The sequence below is a fragment of the Etheostoma spectabile genome, chromosome 13 (assembly GCF_008692095.1).
Source record: "Etheostoma spectabile isolate EspeVRDwgs_2016 chromosome 13, UIUC_Espe_1.0, whole genome shotgun sequence".
NCBI lineage: Eukaryota > Metazoa > Chordata > Actinopteri > Perciformes > Percidae > Etheostoma > Etheostoma spectabile.
In genome coordinates, this window is record NC_045745.1 from 24,662,550 (window position 1) to 24,681,411 (window position 18,862).

Here is an 18,862-nt window from a genome sequence, read left to right on the forward strand (position 1 = left end):
CTTTATATTATCAGATCCATTGAGTAACAGATTCAGCACATATAAAATACACAATGCAACAAAACAAAACATTTGTTTGTTCCATCCATGTGTTTTCTCTGCATAATCTGAACTGTAAATAATGCAAAAACAAAAGATATTTGCGGCTATTCGAGGAGTGTGCTTTTGTCTGGATTTAATTAAAAGGCGATCTAAAATGTAACGTGTTAATAGGAGTGGTAACAAGATACATCGAAATATCAGAGAAATATCAATACAATTCACAAACCTTCAATTATTCATCTCATAGAATAGTCTTTTAGTAACTGATAGAAAAAACAATACATGGTTGGCTGCTTTACAAGGAATATCTATGTCTCAAAGATATGTTTACATTTTTAGTGTGCTTTTGGAATGATCCCATGACAGTTTTGAGAAAGGAACAAAAAGGAAAAAGAGTGAGCCAGCCTCTGGTGAGGCAGGTTGCTTCTCCCTTTCCATGAATAAAAACATTCTCAAATGTGAGTCTGTGTTCCCCCCAATTCCTTTGGTGGGGCGGCAGCGGTTTTAATGTTGTCAAGATATCGTGTGAGGGGGGCAGAGCATCTCAGACGTTTAATCTTCTTTATGCCTGTTCCCTTGTGTACACAATGCTTTTTCAATCTGCTAACCTCTATATGTACATACAAGTAATGTTTACAGAGAAATACCTTCACTGGTGTAGACTGACTTGTTCACAATTATCCCTACTTAGAATGGCATGGAAAACTGACTGTGACTGTGATCTCACATAAATAATGTTTCTGATCCATCATACTATAAGGTTGACTGACTGGAGTATCGTGGGTGATTTAATAATCCCTTTAAAATGCTGTCTTTTGCTCCAGGAGAGCTAAATATCATGCCTCATTTATGCTACTGCACCGGCAACATAACTGTAATACCATCTCTTGTGGACGGGGGCAGAGTGACTGGGGAGTTTGAAAACCACATCACATAACATGGAGGCTGCAGAGATGATGTGTTATCCAAATATAAGGGCTTTAATTTTGAGTGTAGTCAGAACTACTGATGTGCTTTCTGCTAATCTACCATCAAAATTCAATATCTGGCTGGTCCGGCCTCATATATCATAATGGGGACATTGAGACTTGAGACAGAGCTACAAAGAAGTACAAAGAAACATTTAGGGCAAATCTGTCTGGATGTTATCAGCACTTTCTTTACTGTACCATGCTATATACAAAGCCAAAGTGAGAATGCATCTTCCAAGCTTGTTGAAAACATAAAAAATGACACACTAACAAAGAATTGGTGAATGCAGACTGGCTGCACATTGTGACAAAGAGAATGAGTCCAATCTTGTACTGTAGATGAAGATTTTATCACTATTAGGAGCTGGGCAACCTTGACTTTTGAGAAAAATGCAACTGTTGAAAGCAAGCATTGCTTTGTGTACAGTAGTTGTTTTTTGTGGCCTGTGAAATTTCTCTGATGGTCAACCTGACAAAATCTGGGAGAAAAAACAACAGCATCCTCTCTCATCCTCTTGTTTAGTCCATATCCGTTCTCAGACGTAATATTCTTTGTCTTTGTTCTTTTTGCCTTTTGTGATTGCCTTGGCCACAGAGGCCGTTCCTGTGCTTTTGTCTTTGACCAATGCTCCGTTGCCCTCTACAATGGAATTGTTGGCAAAATTGTGGCTCTGGTCTGTCTGGTAGGAGCCCTCGTCACGGTTGCGGTACTTGTACATGGCATAGAGGAGGATAAGAATGCAGAGAGCAGCAGCAGCTACAATACCAACCACCATCCCTGTGGTGCTGCTGGACTCCCTGATCACCTCCACGGCGCCGGGTTGGCTCTTTTCATCAGAGACTGTGGGATTGGCTGTGGGCACATGGGGAAAATTGGGTGGGTAAGTTAGTCCTGGTGTGTTTCGGGAGGAAGGAGGAGCAGGAGGCAGAAGAACCTGGTCACGGGTGTTCATTTTGCCTGCGGGGATGTGGAGCTGATCAGGGTTGGTGGTGGGAACATAAGGAGGTAGAGGGCGGGGTTTCTGGACTCCACCCTCACCAGCGGTGGGAGGTGGAGGAAGGACTGTCCTGTCAGTGACCATTGGGGAGTTATTATTATAAAAGTCCTCGTCATCTGATTCCGTCATCTCCCCAGAGCCGAAGGCCGAGACCTCCACAGGGTCACCGCAGCCCTCCTGGTCCGGGGGGCAGGAAGGGTGAGGAGGGAGTATCAGGGACTCTTTGGTGGTTTCAAGTGGGGATAGGAGGGTAGGGGGAGGAGGGATGACAGGGTAACGGGTGGCGATGGATGGGGACTCAAGGGAATCCACTGTTATAATAGGCAACACTAATTCACCTCCTAGAAAGGAAACAGAAAAGGTAGGGGATCCCATATTAGAACGGGATTCAAATTTAAATTTGGGTTGAAAAGTTGCACTCACTAAAATGGAGGCACAATCTGTTTATTGAGTAGAATGTTACTGAGGAATTAAAATAAAATTACCTGGCTTATCAGTGAAATTATTCACACATATTATGCTAATTTCTGTAATACAGATTTTTTACAAGATTTGGCACATGAGGAGAAAGACAAATCAAAACCTCCATTCTTGAACAACATACTGTATGCAGTTTTTGATTCTAATATGGAGTCAATGTTTGGGTGTGCAGATTTCGGTTGTGTAATATTATGGAAATGTAATATAAAGTACAATACAGCAAGGACATTAAAGAGCTCACATGTAGACATAAACATACAAGATGACCCATGAAAGGCGGCAGCTGAATGAAGAGCATATAAAAGACAAAAGAACAGTAAATTAAATTGCCATGCTGCTGTATGCACATCTGCAGGCAGGGGTTAAGGGGTGAACAGAGAAATCACAGACAGGTTATTTAATGAAGGAATCACACATGGAATATTGTGGTTTACTGAAAGCAACCAGTGTGTCCCGTATATATTTAATCACTACTTAGATAGTTAGATAGATTTCTCACCAACTAAACCCGTATATGTAGCTCTCTCTCTCTCTCTCTCTCTCTCTCTCTCTGTCTATATATATATAGATATATATATGTGCCATGCGTTGACATTTCACTCTACATTTTTTTTCCTGGCTGCTAGGTTCTCTTTCATCATTATTCGAGTCACACTTTGCAGGGCTAGTGAACGACAAACAATTTTGAAAAGGTCATATTAATAATTGAGGCAACCATAATAAGGGCAGACTCCTTCCCTAAGTTCCACAGCTTGTTCCTATCACAAGCCTAATCTACTGTCTTCTGTGTTCCACTTTTAATGTATGGAGTACTCTTTGTAAAGATTTTCTTTGTCAAATTTGGTGAGTTACAGACATGACATTCAGTGACAATCTCGAAGATCTCTGTTTCGTTGTCTTTGGCAACACGTATGGTGATAAGAGGCAATTGCAGGTGCAGCTTGCGAACGTCCCAGGTATGTCGCCACCACGGCCTCATTCGGCATGACATTGACTTAACAGTCATTTATCGACTTAACATTCATCAAGCCCCGGAATAAATGACAGCTGCATGAAACTGAAGAGGGAGAATTTAAAATTTAAAAAATAACAATGGCTGCCTGAAGTCAGTGTGTTTTTTCTACAATCTTGGATGAGAGCTGTACTCCCATTTTTTTTTCACCATGGCTGACCCACCTGTTCCAGGTTCACATTCTTCCAGGTCCTCATCATCACTTGGACACTCGGCTGATGCCACCAAAATATCATCAGAGTTCTGCGGCTAAAAGGAAAATGAAGAAACGTTTTCAACAAAATATGCAATACATTCCTATTATCTAGATTTTTTTTTTTTTTGCTGGCTGACTGTCCTTTTTGAGGAAAAACTGCAGTATGTAGCATTGTACCACTTTTGTGTTTTTGCTTGGAGCAACACGAGTAAGACTATAAATCCAAAATGTGCCCATTTGCAGCCGCTTTTTAGCTTCCACCCCTGTGGCCGACTTTATGTGTTTACGGACAAATAAAGTACTGCTGGTGGAGAGTAAATTCTCAGTAGGGTAAATGTTTGACGTGTTTTCTTTAATTCTCTATAATTTGGTCTTTGTACAATTCCTTTGTTAGTAATATTGAAAAAAATAATGATTATGTGTTATCAGTGAATGTGGATGTTAGGGTGCACAATGGACTAAGAATACCTGAGCAGAGCGGGGAATAAATGGTTCACAAATGGATTACTTGGATAAATTGAAAATAGAGAGAAGGCAATTTTAGGGAAACTGGACAAGAGAAAATGTAATGAAAAAATGCACTCTGTATTTTTAATAGGAGAGGCAGGGGATTTGTCTTTGAAAACGTCACAACTCCAAGCACAACTGCTGAAATCCTTTCAATTTGGCAGGTTTGCAGTGTTTGGAGTAAAATAAAATCATCTAAAATAGTGGTTGGTATGTTCACCAGTCTAGAAGCTGTGACTGCTCAATGTGTGTAATTCAACTATGTTCACTAAAATCTTTTTTTCTCATAACTGCTAGTTCAAAAACGTATTGTTTTATCATGTTATTATTATCCTAGCACACTTGGAAATAAAGAGAATTATGTGATGAATTCAAGATCAGCTACGTAGGATCAAACCTGTTGTAAAATTACATTTTTTCTAATAATTATCGCATATGGCATTTATGCATAATGCATTTGAGAATAAGGGAAAATAGATTTAATAATGATTATGTTGTGATTATATTGATTATCAGAATCCTTTGAGTGTGCAGTGATCACATGGATTCCTAAGAGGTAATTGCTGCTTGAGACTACTACGTGGCGTGTTTTTATTTTAAGCTTGAACAGCAACTTCTGTCTTGATTTAAAAAAACAGAAGAACGTCCCTTCTGATGATTGTTCATGTTCAATTCAACACCTGCACAATGCACACAGAGTTCACCTTCCTCTGTGACGCCGCTGTTCAAATCTGAATTACCTTAAAATCCGAAAAAGAAGCCAATTTAAGAATTTTTGATATTTTACTTTAAATAAAACTTTTTAGTTTTAAAGAAGGAATTAGATTTCCTTTTTCCAAAGTTAAGGGCCTTTACATGTGTAAAGAGGAACCGAGGAATTAGATTTATTATCCAATTGTCCCATTACTTACCTCCTGGAAAAGTGGTGACAATAACCCTCATCTAAGTTACATACCAATTAAACTCCAACTGTCAATTAATTAGGATCCAGTTCTTTTTTTTATTTTTAATATTCCTTAAATACTCTCTCTGACCTTTGAAATGCTCTCCCTCAAGCTGGGTGACCGCTGCCTGCGGGTGGTGGTGGTAGCCATGGTGGTGGTGGTTTCCATGATTGTGGTAGACATATCAGACACTGCCAGCGGGGTGGCGGAGGTGACGTCGGTGGTCAACACAGAGAGCGAATCCCCGACAAGTCGCAGGTTTCCCTCCACCTGCACGCTGGGATCATTTTCTGCTGCCAGTTTGAGCACCTGAAGACCATTGTAGTAGAGCCCTGATATCTGACCCTGGAAGGGCCGATTCTTGTCATGACCGCCAATTTTAATGGCTGCCTGGCTGTTAAAGATGGTCAACTGTCTCCCTGAAGTTAGACAGAGACATAGAGAGACAAAGAGGTGGAAAAGGGGAGAGAATGGTGGAGCAGACATACACAAGTCACACGGCAGAGCTTGCACAGTAACATCATTTGAACCAGGTGGGCTTTAGTGATTATATATAACATTAATACTTAGTAATTTATTTAACACTCAATTAGATTTTAACTTTAAAAGGGGAAGGTAAGTTAGCAGAAAGTCTATGATTAAGATTTATACATTATACATGCAGGTTACAACCATCAGAGGAGGGTTATATATATGTTTAGGTGCCTATTTAGTCCAAGTGTTTTTATAGAACAGAGGAAGTAATTTTGTATTATCACTGTTGTTAGCAAACTGCATGTAGGTGTGGTAGAAAATGACCGAAATGTATATAAGTTATGTTGCTGAATCACTGTTAATTATTCTGTTAATTAAAAAGGGGCACTGTAACCTTTGACGTAAAAGAATGTTCAGACAGTCCAGTCAAAAAAGATTGTCTCACTTTCCAGAGATATGCTTGGTTCTGACTGGTTTTGGGGGTTAAAGAAGATGTCTCTCTTTATAACCTTGTTCTCAAGGCAGTTTTGGTATAACTAAGCTAGTGGTGAGGGGGCTCAGCAAGCTGACTCTGCGCAGCATCTGATGCATGGAGTCTGTTTACTGGTACCAGTACTTTAATAAATGCATTCATTTAAGACAATAGACTGACCAGAAAGTGTTTTTTTATTCATCAATTGGGAAAAAAGAGCAGATGTTTGTCCAGGATATGTATTTATCTCTTATCTCCAGAACATATGGTGCAATGATGCAAATTGTATCTTGAAGAGATGGGTGTATTATAAAAATGTCCCACCCTTCACTAACTTCATCAGCCATTAGGCCATTGATACATGCTATGCTCTAGGCTCCCTCTAGTCCAATTGTTTCCCTTCCTGAAAGGGGCAATGATATCTAACAGCAATGTTGTCAGCAGCCTCAGTGAAGCAGCGCTAAATCAGAGGAGATGGACTGCGGTACAGTAATAGGCCGATTTCTGTATGCTGAATACTTATTAGAAAAATTATTGGCTGCAAACAGTGATCTACTTTAACAGCCTGTGAGGGCTGTTTTATCACAGCAAAACTACTTAAGCTTGGGAAGCTGACATGGTTGCTGACATTGTAGTACAAGGTATGGCAGTATAAGATTGCAGGGAAAAAGAAAGGGAAAAAAAATTAATCTGGAGAGATCACATCCAGAAGATATATTTTAAAATGTTCAGTTTAGGAGGAAGGAGACCTGGCCAACTTACATCCCATGTTAGTTTTACTGGTACACAGCACTTTACTGATTTTTGGTAGAATAATTACACACAGTATCTAATTACACACAGTGGTTAAGAGGGACGATAGAGGGTTAGACAAGGGTTATGTGTTTTTAGTTGATCGGTTTAAAATCGTTCTTATGGTGCAGTTTTTCCAGAAGATGTAAGGATGACAAAGAATTTATGCCAAGTAGGCTATACCCCTTCACTTTGACACTTATTTTGAATTCCACTTCATCAAAATTCATAGCCAATAGAAAGCCCAATTAAAACGGATGTATACATCTGGGCAACTTGATCCTTGTCACCCTTGTCCTCTGGCACTACACCTCTCATGGGGGAAGGTTATTTAGTAGTTATTTCAAGGATTAATTAATTAATCAATTAATTTTTACCTTTATCGAGTAGCCACTCGTCAACTACCCGACCAAGTCTGTATGGAATTCTTTGTCTGGCAATAGCCAGTCGTTCATTATCATAGTGTCCTTCAAAGAATTTGGAGAGACAGATTAAAGGTTAAAGTCTGCAAGTTGAAAGATCACATGGTTAGAAACAGTGTTATAATAGCTAACAGGTTTAACAAGTTATCAATTTTAACCCAGCTGTGAGTTAAAAGAAACTTGGGCTTTACTTAGTGGTATCTAGTTATTACGAGTAACAGTGTTAATGCTAATTAGAGTAATGTTTAGGCTATTTATAATGTGCTACGCTAGTTAGAGTTATTTAGCTATTTATTAAGAAAAAGCATAATCTAAAGTAAATACAAATAACAGTCAAATGAAAAATTATTTTATGTACTGTATAAAAAAAGAGGTTAATTGAGAACATGAGAAAGCATTATGAAAATCAGCCACTTCAACAAAGACAATCAGGAAAACAGTTATTGCATTTAGACAGTGAAACATATTTCTGTAGTTACAGCAGCATAAGGAGCAGCAGTATAAAGGGCCAAAGTCTCACCCCACTTCTGTTCAACAATGTATTTTTATAAAATACTGCATGATATACATTATGTTTTACAGCAGTTCCCATGAGCTATTGTCAGCATGTCTATATTAAAAAACTCATGGGGGCTGTAGTTGTTGAATTCTAAAGAAAAATATGTCTTCATATATATATTTTATAATCATTTTTTCAGAAATCAATTAACAAGTCCAGTAGAGGATAAAAATTTAGCTCTAACACCACTAACTCATTTTCGGGAAAGATCTATGAATTGTATTTATTTATGCAAAACCACATTTTGGAATCAGGGCTAATAGGACTGAAGCTGCTCTCAAGTGGGGCAAGACTTCAGCTCTCTATTTAACACATGCAAAAACAGAAGAGTAATTAAGGGAATGACAAATACTACAGAAAATATACTGTTTGACACAAACTTTGACAGTATGAATTGCCCAGTTGATAAGGGCCATAAATATTTTTCGTTCAGTATCATACTGATCTAGCACTGAAGAGCTTCTGTTGCTCATTAGCCACATGGTCCTCACTTTACTCATACATTCTTGATGACACTATTTATGAATTACTATTACTGTGTCGGGTGCCTTGTTTAATGTAGAGTTTAGAGTTTTAGAACAGGTTAACTGAAAACATGTTTAACCTACATATTTTGAATAAAATGTAAATAAACAGAAACAGCTGTTGTTGGACAATAAATAAATAAAGGATTAGGATTACAGCGCAACATGGAAAAGTAGGCACAGTACATGACGGTGCATGGCAATTAAAGTAAAGCTAAACTAGACAAGGTTTTTACTGCAAGCTTTAATATAAAGCAGGTTTTAAAATAAGTGAAGCATTCATTAAGCCTTTGGAGAGCTGCAGGCATTGACCTTGGGTTTTGGCTTCACACAAACGTTAGAAGATGTTGTATATTATATGTTTGATGTCCATTTAAAGCAACAAAAAAAAAATCTGTTCTGTCTCCTTTACTTAACTATGCAACATACACTCCCTTTTCAGCAAAAGTAATCTTGTTGTATGATTGCTGCTATGAGATTTAGTAATTTACCAGTGGAAATGTTGACATAGAGTGTATACACAACACCCTTGGCCATCACCATTACACAATTTTTTCATAGTGGCATGTGTATGTGTGCTTTGAGCACCAGCTGGAGGCAGAGGGGGGACTTGGTTTCCTACCGCTATGCCAGCTGGTGCACCTGTTCTAAATAAGGTTAATTGGTTGATTGGTTCAGAGCAGGTTAAAGCACAGCTGGTCGAGTTTTTTAGTGTATGTGTATATGAGTTATGAGTGTACAAAGGTTGATGAGCTTTTCACCTATTGGACAGTAAAAATCTGTGTGTGCAAGATGCATTCATTTGGTTTGTTAGCCTTTGAGCCTATGCAGATCTAGACACCATTTAATATGCAATGGCATTAATGTATTCAAATTTCCCAGAAGCTATAAGCTAGGACAAAATGTATCAATATAGTTTCCAAATTGATAATTGATAATTGATCATTTCATATGTTGCTTAGGAAATGATTACACCTGAAATAAGATAACACTTCAATCCTCGTATACATTATGTATATTTGTACAGTATTTTATGTATTAGCATCTAACAATTACCTGGACAATAAGGATAACATTGACATGTTAGAATACAGTATACATTCAGCCAAATCCATCAATCTGTTTATGTAAAGGATTTATCTCTATTGATCTAAAACAGACATCATGGAAAGGCCAGCTTGTTAGTGTACACCAGTGGACAGATGAATGTAAATCAAAGCACTTTTGCTACAAAATTGATAATGTCAACAAGAATTTATTAGCTGAATTAATAGCCACATATTCACCATTCAACCTAGCCCAACTTATTTTAGACTTATATTGTGCTTGGAACACAGATACTGTATTACATCTTCCAGAAACATCTAGAAAAGGCTGCTTGGGCCACATGCATATCCTCATGAAAAGCCAATTTTATAGGAAAGAGGCTGGTTTAATTTACTGTAAATTAAGATGTTTTCCCCATCGGCTATAGTACATCCTTACCCACCTGTCTGCCAAACCGTCTGCAAAAAGCACAGCGGCTGATGAACATCCTTTCATTGCTAGATATACTTAGCAAGGCCGCTTGAGGCAAATGTATCACTTTCAGATTATTATATTGTTTATGCAATATGGCATGTCCAGTTATACAGCATGTGTGTGGCAACTTAATAGATAGCTTATAGAGCAATGAAATAACTAGATGGAAAAGCTGAATTAAAATGAGCCACGGGGTAAATTGCCAATCAGTTTTTTGCAAACAGTACATTTCGTAAGTACTCATTCAAGGATTTAAGTTTGATAGGCAGACATGCAATCCTCTGTCGATGATCCACATGCTCCATGCAATTTCTCAATGTATCATATAACCACACAGTTTGTCCCCTCAGTCTTACCTGGTGGATAACGCTCAATGACTGGATGGTTGTCCACCTGAAGAGTGGCGTTGCCACCGCTGCGTGTGAAGCGTACTACATGGTACTTGTCGTCATTTACCATGACAGCAGGCTCATCAATTGTGATGTCATCTGTCCCCACATTGAAGATGACACCAATTTTTCCTTGATCCTGCAGGTGAAAAAAGAATGAATGTGATATATTAATTAAACAAATTAAAAAAAAAAAATCATATCATAATCATTAAAAATGTGCAGACTATTAGATTTCAGCCAGAAACCCTGTTTAAGTGGTACAAGCATATCCTTTGTGACATGGAGAGTATGTTTAGTTCTTTCTTTAGGGTGCAGTATCATTCTCCCTCAGCAGGCAGCTCAGGTTTCCTGATGTGGATCACTCTTGACAGAATCCTTCTGCTTTTCTTTTGGTTGACTAACTTCTCTCCCTGTCAGCCTCTCCCTGCTCCTACCAACGTTCCTCAAAGATCAAAGCTGCTTCTCAAGCCAGCCTTTGGGTGGCACTAATAAGAAACATTGGAAGCAAACTGTGTGGGGGTCTCTGTGCCTGTCTGGCCTCTGGACATTTGCTGCTTTGCAGTCTCTCTAAATGCAACACAAGGTCAATGTGCTAATGTGTGGAGATTGCTTGAGAAACAGCACATGGATTTGCAGGAGCACAACAGTACACTTCAACTCTATCTACAAACTGGCAGAAAGCAATAATCTTTGTAACTATTATTAAAATACAAATAGAATAAAAACCTACAATGTGGCTTGTCAGTCATTACAGTTTGACACAGAATACCCTTTGTCAGACTGAAGGTTAAATGCAACAGTAACAGGTCAATAAAACAAATAACAATGTAATTCATTTGGTACTCATTTAACAGGCAGTCAAGCGGTTATGCTATGAGTGGCTGTTGTAGAGTGTGTCTCACATGCACACTAGCATGTTGTGCACATAAATAAAACCTAATTACTATACACAATATTAGTAAAAAGTGACATTCAGGCTGTGTAGCTTCCCTCACTCAGCTGTGCAGTATCAAGGGCCACAAGTCTGCAGGTTTTTATTTAAACAACCTCTCTTCTCACAGCTGCACTATATCACACCTTCAACCAGAAAGAGAAGAGGAAGTAAACAGTAAAATTGGCTGTTATAGTGTTTTATTGAAATGAAATCCTGCAGACTGCTGGTCCTGCATGGCACCCAGTGTACACATATTTTCTGGCCCTAAAGACATAAATATTTACCACAGTGAGTCTTGCCCCCAGTTCTTGCATTGCATTTGGATTCTTGGCATTTCTTTCAGAACTGACTTTCACACATCTTAACATATTACACACATCAATATAAGTTGTTGATTGTTCCCTTTCTCTCATTCTTGAAATATTGCATTACTCACTGAAAGATCAGTACTTCAAATATGAAGATATAAATACTTCTTTTCTTTCCTTGATTTTGACTGCTATTGTAGGATGTAAAACCTGTCTCAGATTTTTGCTCTCACCCCCTAATCATATGTAAAATCCTTCTGGAAACCTTTTGAATTTAAAATAATTATTCATGCTGACACAGTTGGTGTTAGGTACAGAAGTGTGAAGTGTCCTCAGAGACCTTGAATGTCCAATTACTACTATAATTTTTAAGCATGAGAAATCAACTTTCAACCTATTTCATATGAAGGAGTTCTATCTCCTTCATATTGAAGGTTAGCTGCAGGTGGATGGCTCTTTTGGATTGTCTTTCTGAATTCTGTAATCACTTGAAAGTTGTCATGAACCCAGGAGGAGGCAATGTGCGACTGATTTATGGTGCATGAAGCTGGATAATCAAATTCCCACAAAACAAAAAGAAGATAAAACCCCTCTATGACAAATGTCTACCCACTCACAGTAACTCACTATGAAACTGTGAGTTAATTAAAGTCAATGTTACTGTTAGTTAGTGGTAATCAGCAGGGCTGGAGACTCCTGAGTCATATTTTATTAATATTATCACCATTTTATTTACATTTAATATTCCTTAAATTTTCTGTACGGAATCTCTATTGCATTCCTCGCTTACTTATATCCTGCACATGCTGAGCTATTAGTTTGTCTATGATGTAATCACTCTTCCCAGGAAGCAAACTGATGAGTATTCATTAGGAAACTACAGGGTAGTGAGGCCTCAAGTCAAAATCAACCCATGTCCTCTGGACAACAATTAACGTCTCCAGGGCCAGAACACTCTTCAACAAAATAGTTGCTTCTGTTTTGCTTACTCAGTCTTACAGCATGATTACCAAACAGCCCCAAAGCATCTTTTGGCTAGCAAAGCAACACTGCTGCAGCTCAGTTTTAGTAAACAAAAGCTCTTTCCAGGTAACTTTTTTCTTAATACCCATGTGTTTGGGTATAAAGCTAGTCAGGCATAGTCTCACGAAAAGCAACGCTGTCTCCCACCTAGCTGCATTGATATCAGCTCTAATGGAGTATTCCCTGTTTCCTTTCGGAGCTTTCAGTTTGGGATCGAAAATCAGCTGCAACCTCTTCTAATTCATATGCGGGAAAAGGATTTATTATTATAAGGATACAATTTTAATGAGATGAAAAAGAAAGCCCAAAAGCTCTATGGTATTGACAATTCTTTTATGATGCAATACCACTGCGACCTGATTTTATTTTTAAACCGAGCACAGGCTGGGTAGATCATGGTTCTCTTAAGAAGACAAGCACATCTGTCTGTCTCAGTTTGCTACCAGCCAACTGTCTATTCTGTATTGGATACGTTTACTTGACTCTCTACTTTACTGGAGCATTCTCCTCAGAAGCAATTGGTTACTTGCATCTACAGCACTGGGAATTCAGAGACGTCTTTTCTTTCCTATTCCCTCTTCATCAAACTCCGCATAGCATACTCTAACATAAAAGGAACCTCATAAATACAAACATGTTTTTTAATTCAGAGCTGGAAACAACAACGTCTATTCCGTTCTTTTTAAAGTAGATTACTGGATGGAAATGAGAGATTGTTATGAATAATGAAAAAAAATTCTCCTCACACTAAATTGTGAGCTGTTTTCTATTTCCTTCAAAGGCACCTATTTTGTTTCTCTGAAATAAGTTATTTCGGAAAAATATCTAGTTATTTCTGTAAAATGTACTTCAGCTGTGGGGAAAAAATCTTATTGCATAAATGAACATTCTGTTATAGCTATAACATTTACCAAGCAGAGCATGCAGTCCTATAGTATCTATCACACATTTGAAATGAGGAACCCGAAATGAATGTGGAGCACATACACAGGCAAGGTTGAGCTCTGCCTTTGAAATATGAAAGTGCACTCCTGAAATATAGATTCATGAGTTTTGTGTGAAGCATTTCCACATAGTGTCAGGCAGAATATTTGTAAAGAAAGACTTCCCTATTCGAAAAATGAAAATCAAGTTATAGAATCACTGGGGTCCACCAAAACCTCATCAGCTTACTGTATAACTTCATCATCCTTTCTACTGTAGTTTGAAGCACTGCTGTAAAACATTGCTTTTTCAAATTGTCATCATTTTGCCAAATTAATCCTCTGTTTTTGTTTTAACTTTTAGTCACTCATTAAAAATATAAGCCTCTCTAATGTACTCTCTGGTGAATATGGTCTGTTTCTTTTGTACAGAGTAATTGGTCTTTAAAGACTTTATTTAGATGGAGTTCCATCCACAAAGTTACAGTTTCAATTAACCATTGGGCTGTTTTAACGCAGCAATCTTCTTCTTTTTTTGCTTTTTTATTGAAGAATTATAAACACTGACTGCTGTAAAAACGTCATATTTTCTAAATAATCATTCTAGCGCTAAACTTATGTGGCGTTTTATCTTGATCGTGCTAATAGTCATATCTGTTAATTATTTAAAACACAATGAAAGTGCTCTGTTTATTACAAGGCGCCCACATATATTATGACTGTTGAGGTAGTTTATTAAGGAGTTTTAACTCCTTTATTACGTGAGTTTTAATAAAGTTCCACTGTGATTATTCCTCACATTGTGCTTTTGAATGGGAAGATTATAAGAAGGAATTCTGTTCTCAGGCACCTCATCTGAAAGCCCCAAATCCCTGTAGCACATAACACTCATATATCATTTGTTTCCTTTACTATTTTCAACTCTCCCTTGTGGCCAGTTTTATCAGAGTACCACTTCTCTCTGTCTTCACCTAGTTTCCACAGTCTTCCTCTTCTTCAATGGGCAAGCAGAGGGAGGAAACAGACTGATAAAATGTGGAATTAATTATATGCATGAATAAACTACAATAAATTACAATTTGGGGCCCTACAAAACAAGAAGGTGGGATTTTAATGAAGCTTAGTTAGAGAAACCATAAAAGACAACTTTAAGACCATTTGAACTATTTTTGATTCCCTTCCACCAAGGTGTCAAAGTAAGCAATCTGTCAGGGTACCATGGCTTGGCGGATATCGGAAGAAAATCTTTTCAGCTGGCTTTTCATGCAGACAGCAGCTTTTGCATTTACTAGCACCAAGGCTGGCAAGGTCAGTTTCATTTAAATGAGTCCGTTAGGAAAACATCCAGGGGAGGATATTTGTACCAAACATGTCTAGATAAGTGCTGCAGCCAGACTCTTAAACCAGGCACAAATATGTGAACATCACATAACATCCGGCCCGGAAAGGATTGACAGACTGATAGCTCTTTTCAATATAAAAACCATTTTTTTCATGTCAATGTCCATTTTATAATACCTTAGCTTACTTCTTTTGAAGGCCACAGTTAACTATCATAAAACACCAACTTGAAATAGTGAATGCAATTAACTGAATATTAGTTAATATCAAAATTTGTACTGGATTGGACTGGAAGACACTTTAAATGATAAGTGAAATTTCCGATTTCCGTCTGAGGGGGATAAGATATCTTTGTTTATCCAAACCCTGAAATTTGGTTTAACAGTTTAGCCTGGGGCCATGGAAGCCCCATCCAGCAACACTGGGCTTATCTGGTAGACTTCTAAAAGGCCTGGGCTGATGTAGTCTAGCATGACCCACAACACTCATAATGTAGCTCCCAACTGCAGCCCCTGCCACTTTGTAGTTATATTAAAACAGAGTACATAAAACAATATCATTGCTTGTGTGGGTGCACCAAAGAAGAGAGCTAGGATTATGTAAATACATGTTGTTACGGGGGGAAAAAATGCACAGTCTTGCATTCTGAACAAATGCAGATTAACTTTAAAACCACTTATATTCATATAAAGAAGCAAACTTTAATTATTTTTTATTGTTAATATCTCAGATTTAATTATGCTACGTTTCCATCCGCTCAGATTCATCGGGGGTTCATCGGGGACTCATCCATGTACATTGGTTCAGCTATTCCAAGATAACCATGGTTGTTATATATATTTAATACCTTAAATGCTCTCAGAAGATTTACCAAAAATACATTTGGAGATACTCCTCCTTCCGCCATTAAGAGGTTTGAAATAGTTAAAACAGTTCAGTGCAGTAAGGAAATAGTAACTTGTGAATGTAGAATGCGCTCTACTTTTGAGGACAGGGTCTGTGACTTTATGAAGCTTTCTTTACAAGTGTCTGCTAATAAGAGTCAAACTACAGTTGCAATTTTTGTCTTGTGCTTTGACAACAGGTGTGATTTTAATTATAACACCACACGCTGACGTTTGACAGATCTCCCCTCTGGTCTTCATCATGGCACATCTGTCCTGTGGCTACATGCTAAAAAGGCTGATTTCCCTTTAGGAAAGACAGATGCTGGCAGCTGCTGAGGAGTCACTTGGTTCCACCAACAGACACACGTGTTTATCACCAGAAAGCATCTCTGCATCATCTACTGCTCTATTGTATCTCTATCTTGTGGTAATCATTTATTTGTTCCTATTTCATCTTAATGTTTGGAATCAGGCGTCATTAATCGGTGAATCACACAAGCTGTGACAAACGCTGTGCCAAGTTAGAATAATGGCACATTCAAGATCAAATTTTGATTTAAAAATAAAAGATACATTTAAATACTGTATATATATGTGTATATATATATAAGTATCTTGTATTTCATTTAATCAAGATTGCAGCATCAATATTATGCCAGAAAGGCTTTTTGTGCTTTTATCAACATATCTAGGAAGACATTATGATGTTTCCCTCATTTTGGTTAACACAACTTTATCCAAATGCTTTTTACTGTTGCGGTCTTTACCACTTATTATTTACAACAATTACATTATTGCTATTGACAATATACTCTACTTTCAGCTGTACTATCCCAAATTGATTGAAAAGAGCCATTTACATCTAAACTAAAGATTTTTTTTAATTTTTTTTTTATTTTGAGTTCCTTTTAAAAATTAAAAGAGATGGAAAAATGTGTTAAAAAATAAAATAAAAAGTATTTCATTGTCAGTCACCAACTGCGTTTGCCCCAAAACTGGAAAACTATTGCTCATAATAACACTGCTCACTGATATGCTCAGGCATTATGTAGACAATGGTAGAACATGATCTGGAAGTTTGTTATCTTGTGTTTGCAGACAGAGTGGACTAGTTTCCACTGCTCCAGTTAACTGCCCACTTCACAACGTCCTGATTTTCATGAGATCTAAGTATTTGGTTGTTTTTTTAACACTGCTTTTATAATTAAAAAAATAATGTTTCTTTGTGTCCATGTTCACAGAGTAATACATTCAACAGCATATTAGGAAAGCCCATAAGTGCTATTCTGGGTTATTTGTGACTTGCTGTACAGGTAATTATGTCTGCCCTCAAATATTACAACTATTATTACTACTATAACTTACTTATATGGCAGATCATATCTGACAATCTCTGCGCAGTCATCTTACATTGATTGTCTATGTTCCTCCACATTTTAGAAATGTAAGCTTCCTGATGACTGGACTCTGCTACGCTCTTCCATACTTACTATGTGCAGCTGAAGATAGTCTCCGAGCCCGTGGGTGCTCTCCACTCGCACTAAGATGGCATCCTTCTGCTGAGTGCTGAAGCCCACGGCTAACCGGTCGGCTCGGGTGCTCGGCCGCTCATTTGGGGCCCAGGTGAATGTGATGAGAGCCCCCCCTTTCCCAAAGATGTACGTGGTCCCAGCTAGGGAAAAAAGACAGATGGAGAAAAAAAGATTTATTTGTTGTATATTTTTTTCAGTTCCATCACCAGTATGAAGATGAGATTTAGATTTGTCCTCTCAACACAGCCAACTAACCCTCCTCCCCACTGCACAGACACCATCATTCATTTATAACGCAGTAGGCTGAGAGAAACCAGGATTTATTAAAAGGGTTTGCTTTACTCTTAAATCACAGTTAAGCAGCCTAATTTGCAAAGTATGATGAAGCTTTACATTCACAGCTGTAACAAAATGACAGCAGTTTTATTGTGATTACACATGGCTCTCCCCGCAAATACTGAGGCTGGGTCCGACACTGTGGACATCCAAAAATGAGGGCATAGTTTACGATTTTATAGAATTAAGCACATAATACAAGAGGGGACATATTAGCTACAGCTTTTCAAATGTGTATAATTCTTTTTTTTTAACAGGATTTTATATTAACCATCATAAAAGCATCATTACTTGTCAGGTCAATGAGCACATGCTTGCTCTTGGGGGGGAATTGTTGGGTCTTTGTAAATGATAGAGTGTGGTATCGTTGGAAAACCATTCAGGCTTGTGTTGAAATCTATTTGCTGCTCATCTTGTAAATCAGACACCTTTTCATGATATGATAGGATTTCTTGCTAACCTTTCTGTCACCTTAGATTGTTCATTAAATTGGAAATAGCAATATTATTTCAATTGTTTTGTGTGAGAGCAACACAATCAAAGCTATTTTCCATTTAATGCGGTCCACGCAAGTTTAAGTTGAGTCAAAGTTAGCTTTCTCTGTGTTGAGGGGTTCGGACGGCAGGTGTGATTGACTGCCAAAAGAGAGACACATTTTCATTATTATTAATTATTATGCTTCGATAGATGCATAGTCAATATGTTACATGTGAAACAACAAATACATCACATGTACATCACAAATACATGTTATTTACAGATTTTCTTCAATTCCTTAATGTCTTAAGCATGGGCGTCAGTTTGGTTTGAAATGTGCTGGGGACAGAGACACATTTGGAAGTGCATTTTCAGAAGTGCTGGGTAAAATGACGCATTCATTTTTTTTCACGCAGGTCACGTTTTTGAAAGACGGTGTCCTGTAGCTTACTAATGTGAATGAATAAAAATGTATACAAAAATGTGATGTCCGACACGTTTTATGAAGAAGAAAGCCTTACGTTTACAAAAAAAGATGTTGCAGTGTTGTGCAATGCTGGAGCGCATGTTCTGACAAGAGCTAAGAAAAGATATCATATTTCTCCTGTATTAATTTCTCTGCATTGGCTTCCTGTAAAATCCAGAATTTAATTAAAAATCCTTATCCTGACCTACAAAGCTCTAAATGGTCTAGCACCATCATATCCACAGGAGCTCTTAGTGCCTTATTGTCCCACTAGAGCACTACGCTTCCAGAATTCAGAGCTACTTGTTGTTCCTAGAGTCTCTAAAAGT

The 18,862-nt window shown here is 37.8% G+C and overlaps 1 protein-coding gene across 17 annotated transcripts in view; it reads right to left on the bottom strand.

Moving 5' to 3' along the window:
• Positions 1 to 18,862, bottom strand: part of LOC116699997 (neurexin-2) — a 143,562-nt gene that overhangs the window by 224 nt on the left and 124,476 nt on the right. For 6 of the 17 annotated variants that reach the window (XM_032532775.1, XM_032532774.1, XM_032532771.1 and 3 more), the window contains 6 exons: positions 17,213 to 17,394; positions 10,271 to 10,442; positions 7,266 to 7,355; positions 5,241 to 5,569; positions 3,668 to 3,752; positions 1 to 2,352 (listed from right to left, as the gene is read on the bottom strand). The exon at positions 1 to 2,352 is cut by the window's left edge and continues 224 nt beyond it. In XM_032532775.1, coding sequence (XP_032388666.1) covers positions 1,550 to 2,352; positions 3,668 to 3,752; positions 5,241 to 5,569; positions 7,266 to 7,355; positions 10,271 to 10,442; positions 17,213 to 17,394 — 1,661 coding nt within the window. In that variant the 3' untranslated portion in view covers positions 1 to 1,549. Of the gene's footprint in view, positions 2,353 to 2,732; positions 2,775 to 3,667; positions 3,753 to 5,240; positions 5,570 to 7,265; positions 7,356 to 10,270; positions 10,443 to 17,212; positions 17,395 to 18,862 lie in introns of all 17 variants that reach the window. The other 11 variants (XM_032532780.1, XM_032532778.1, XM_032532779.1 and 8 more) reach the window with 4 other exon arrangements.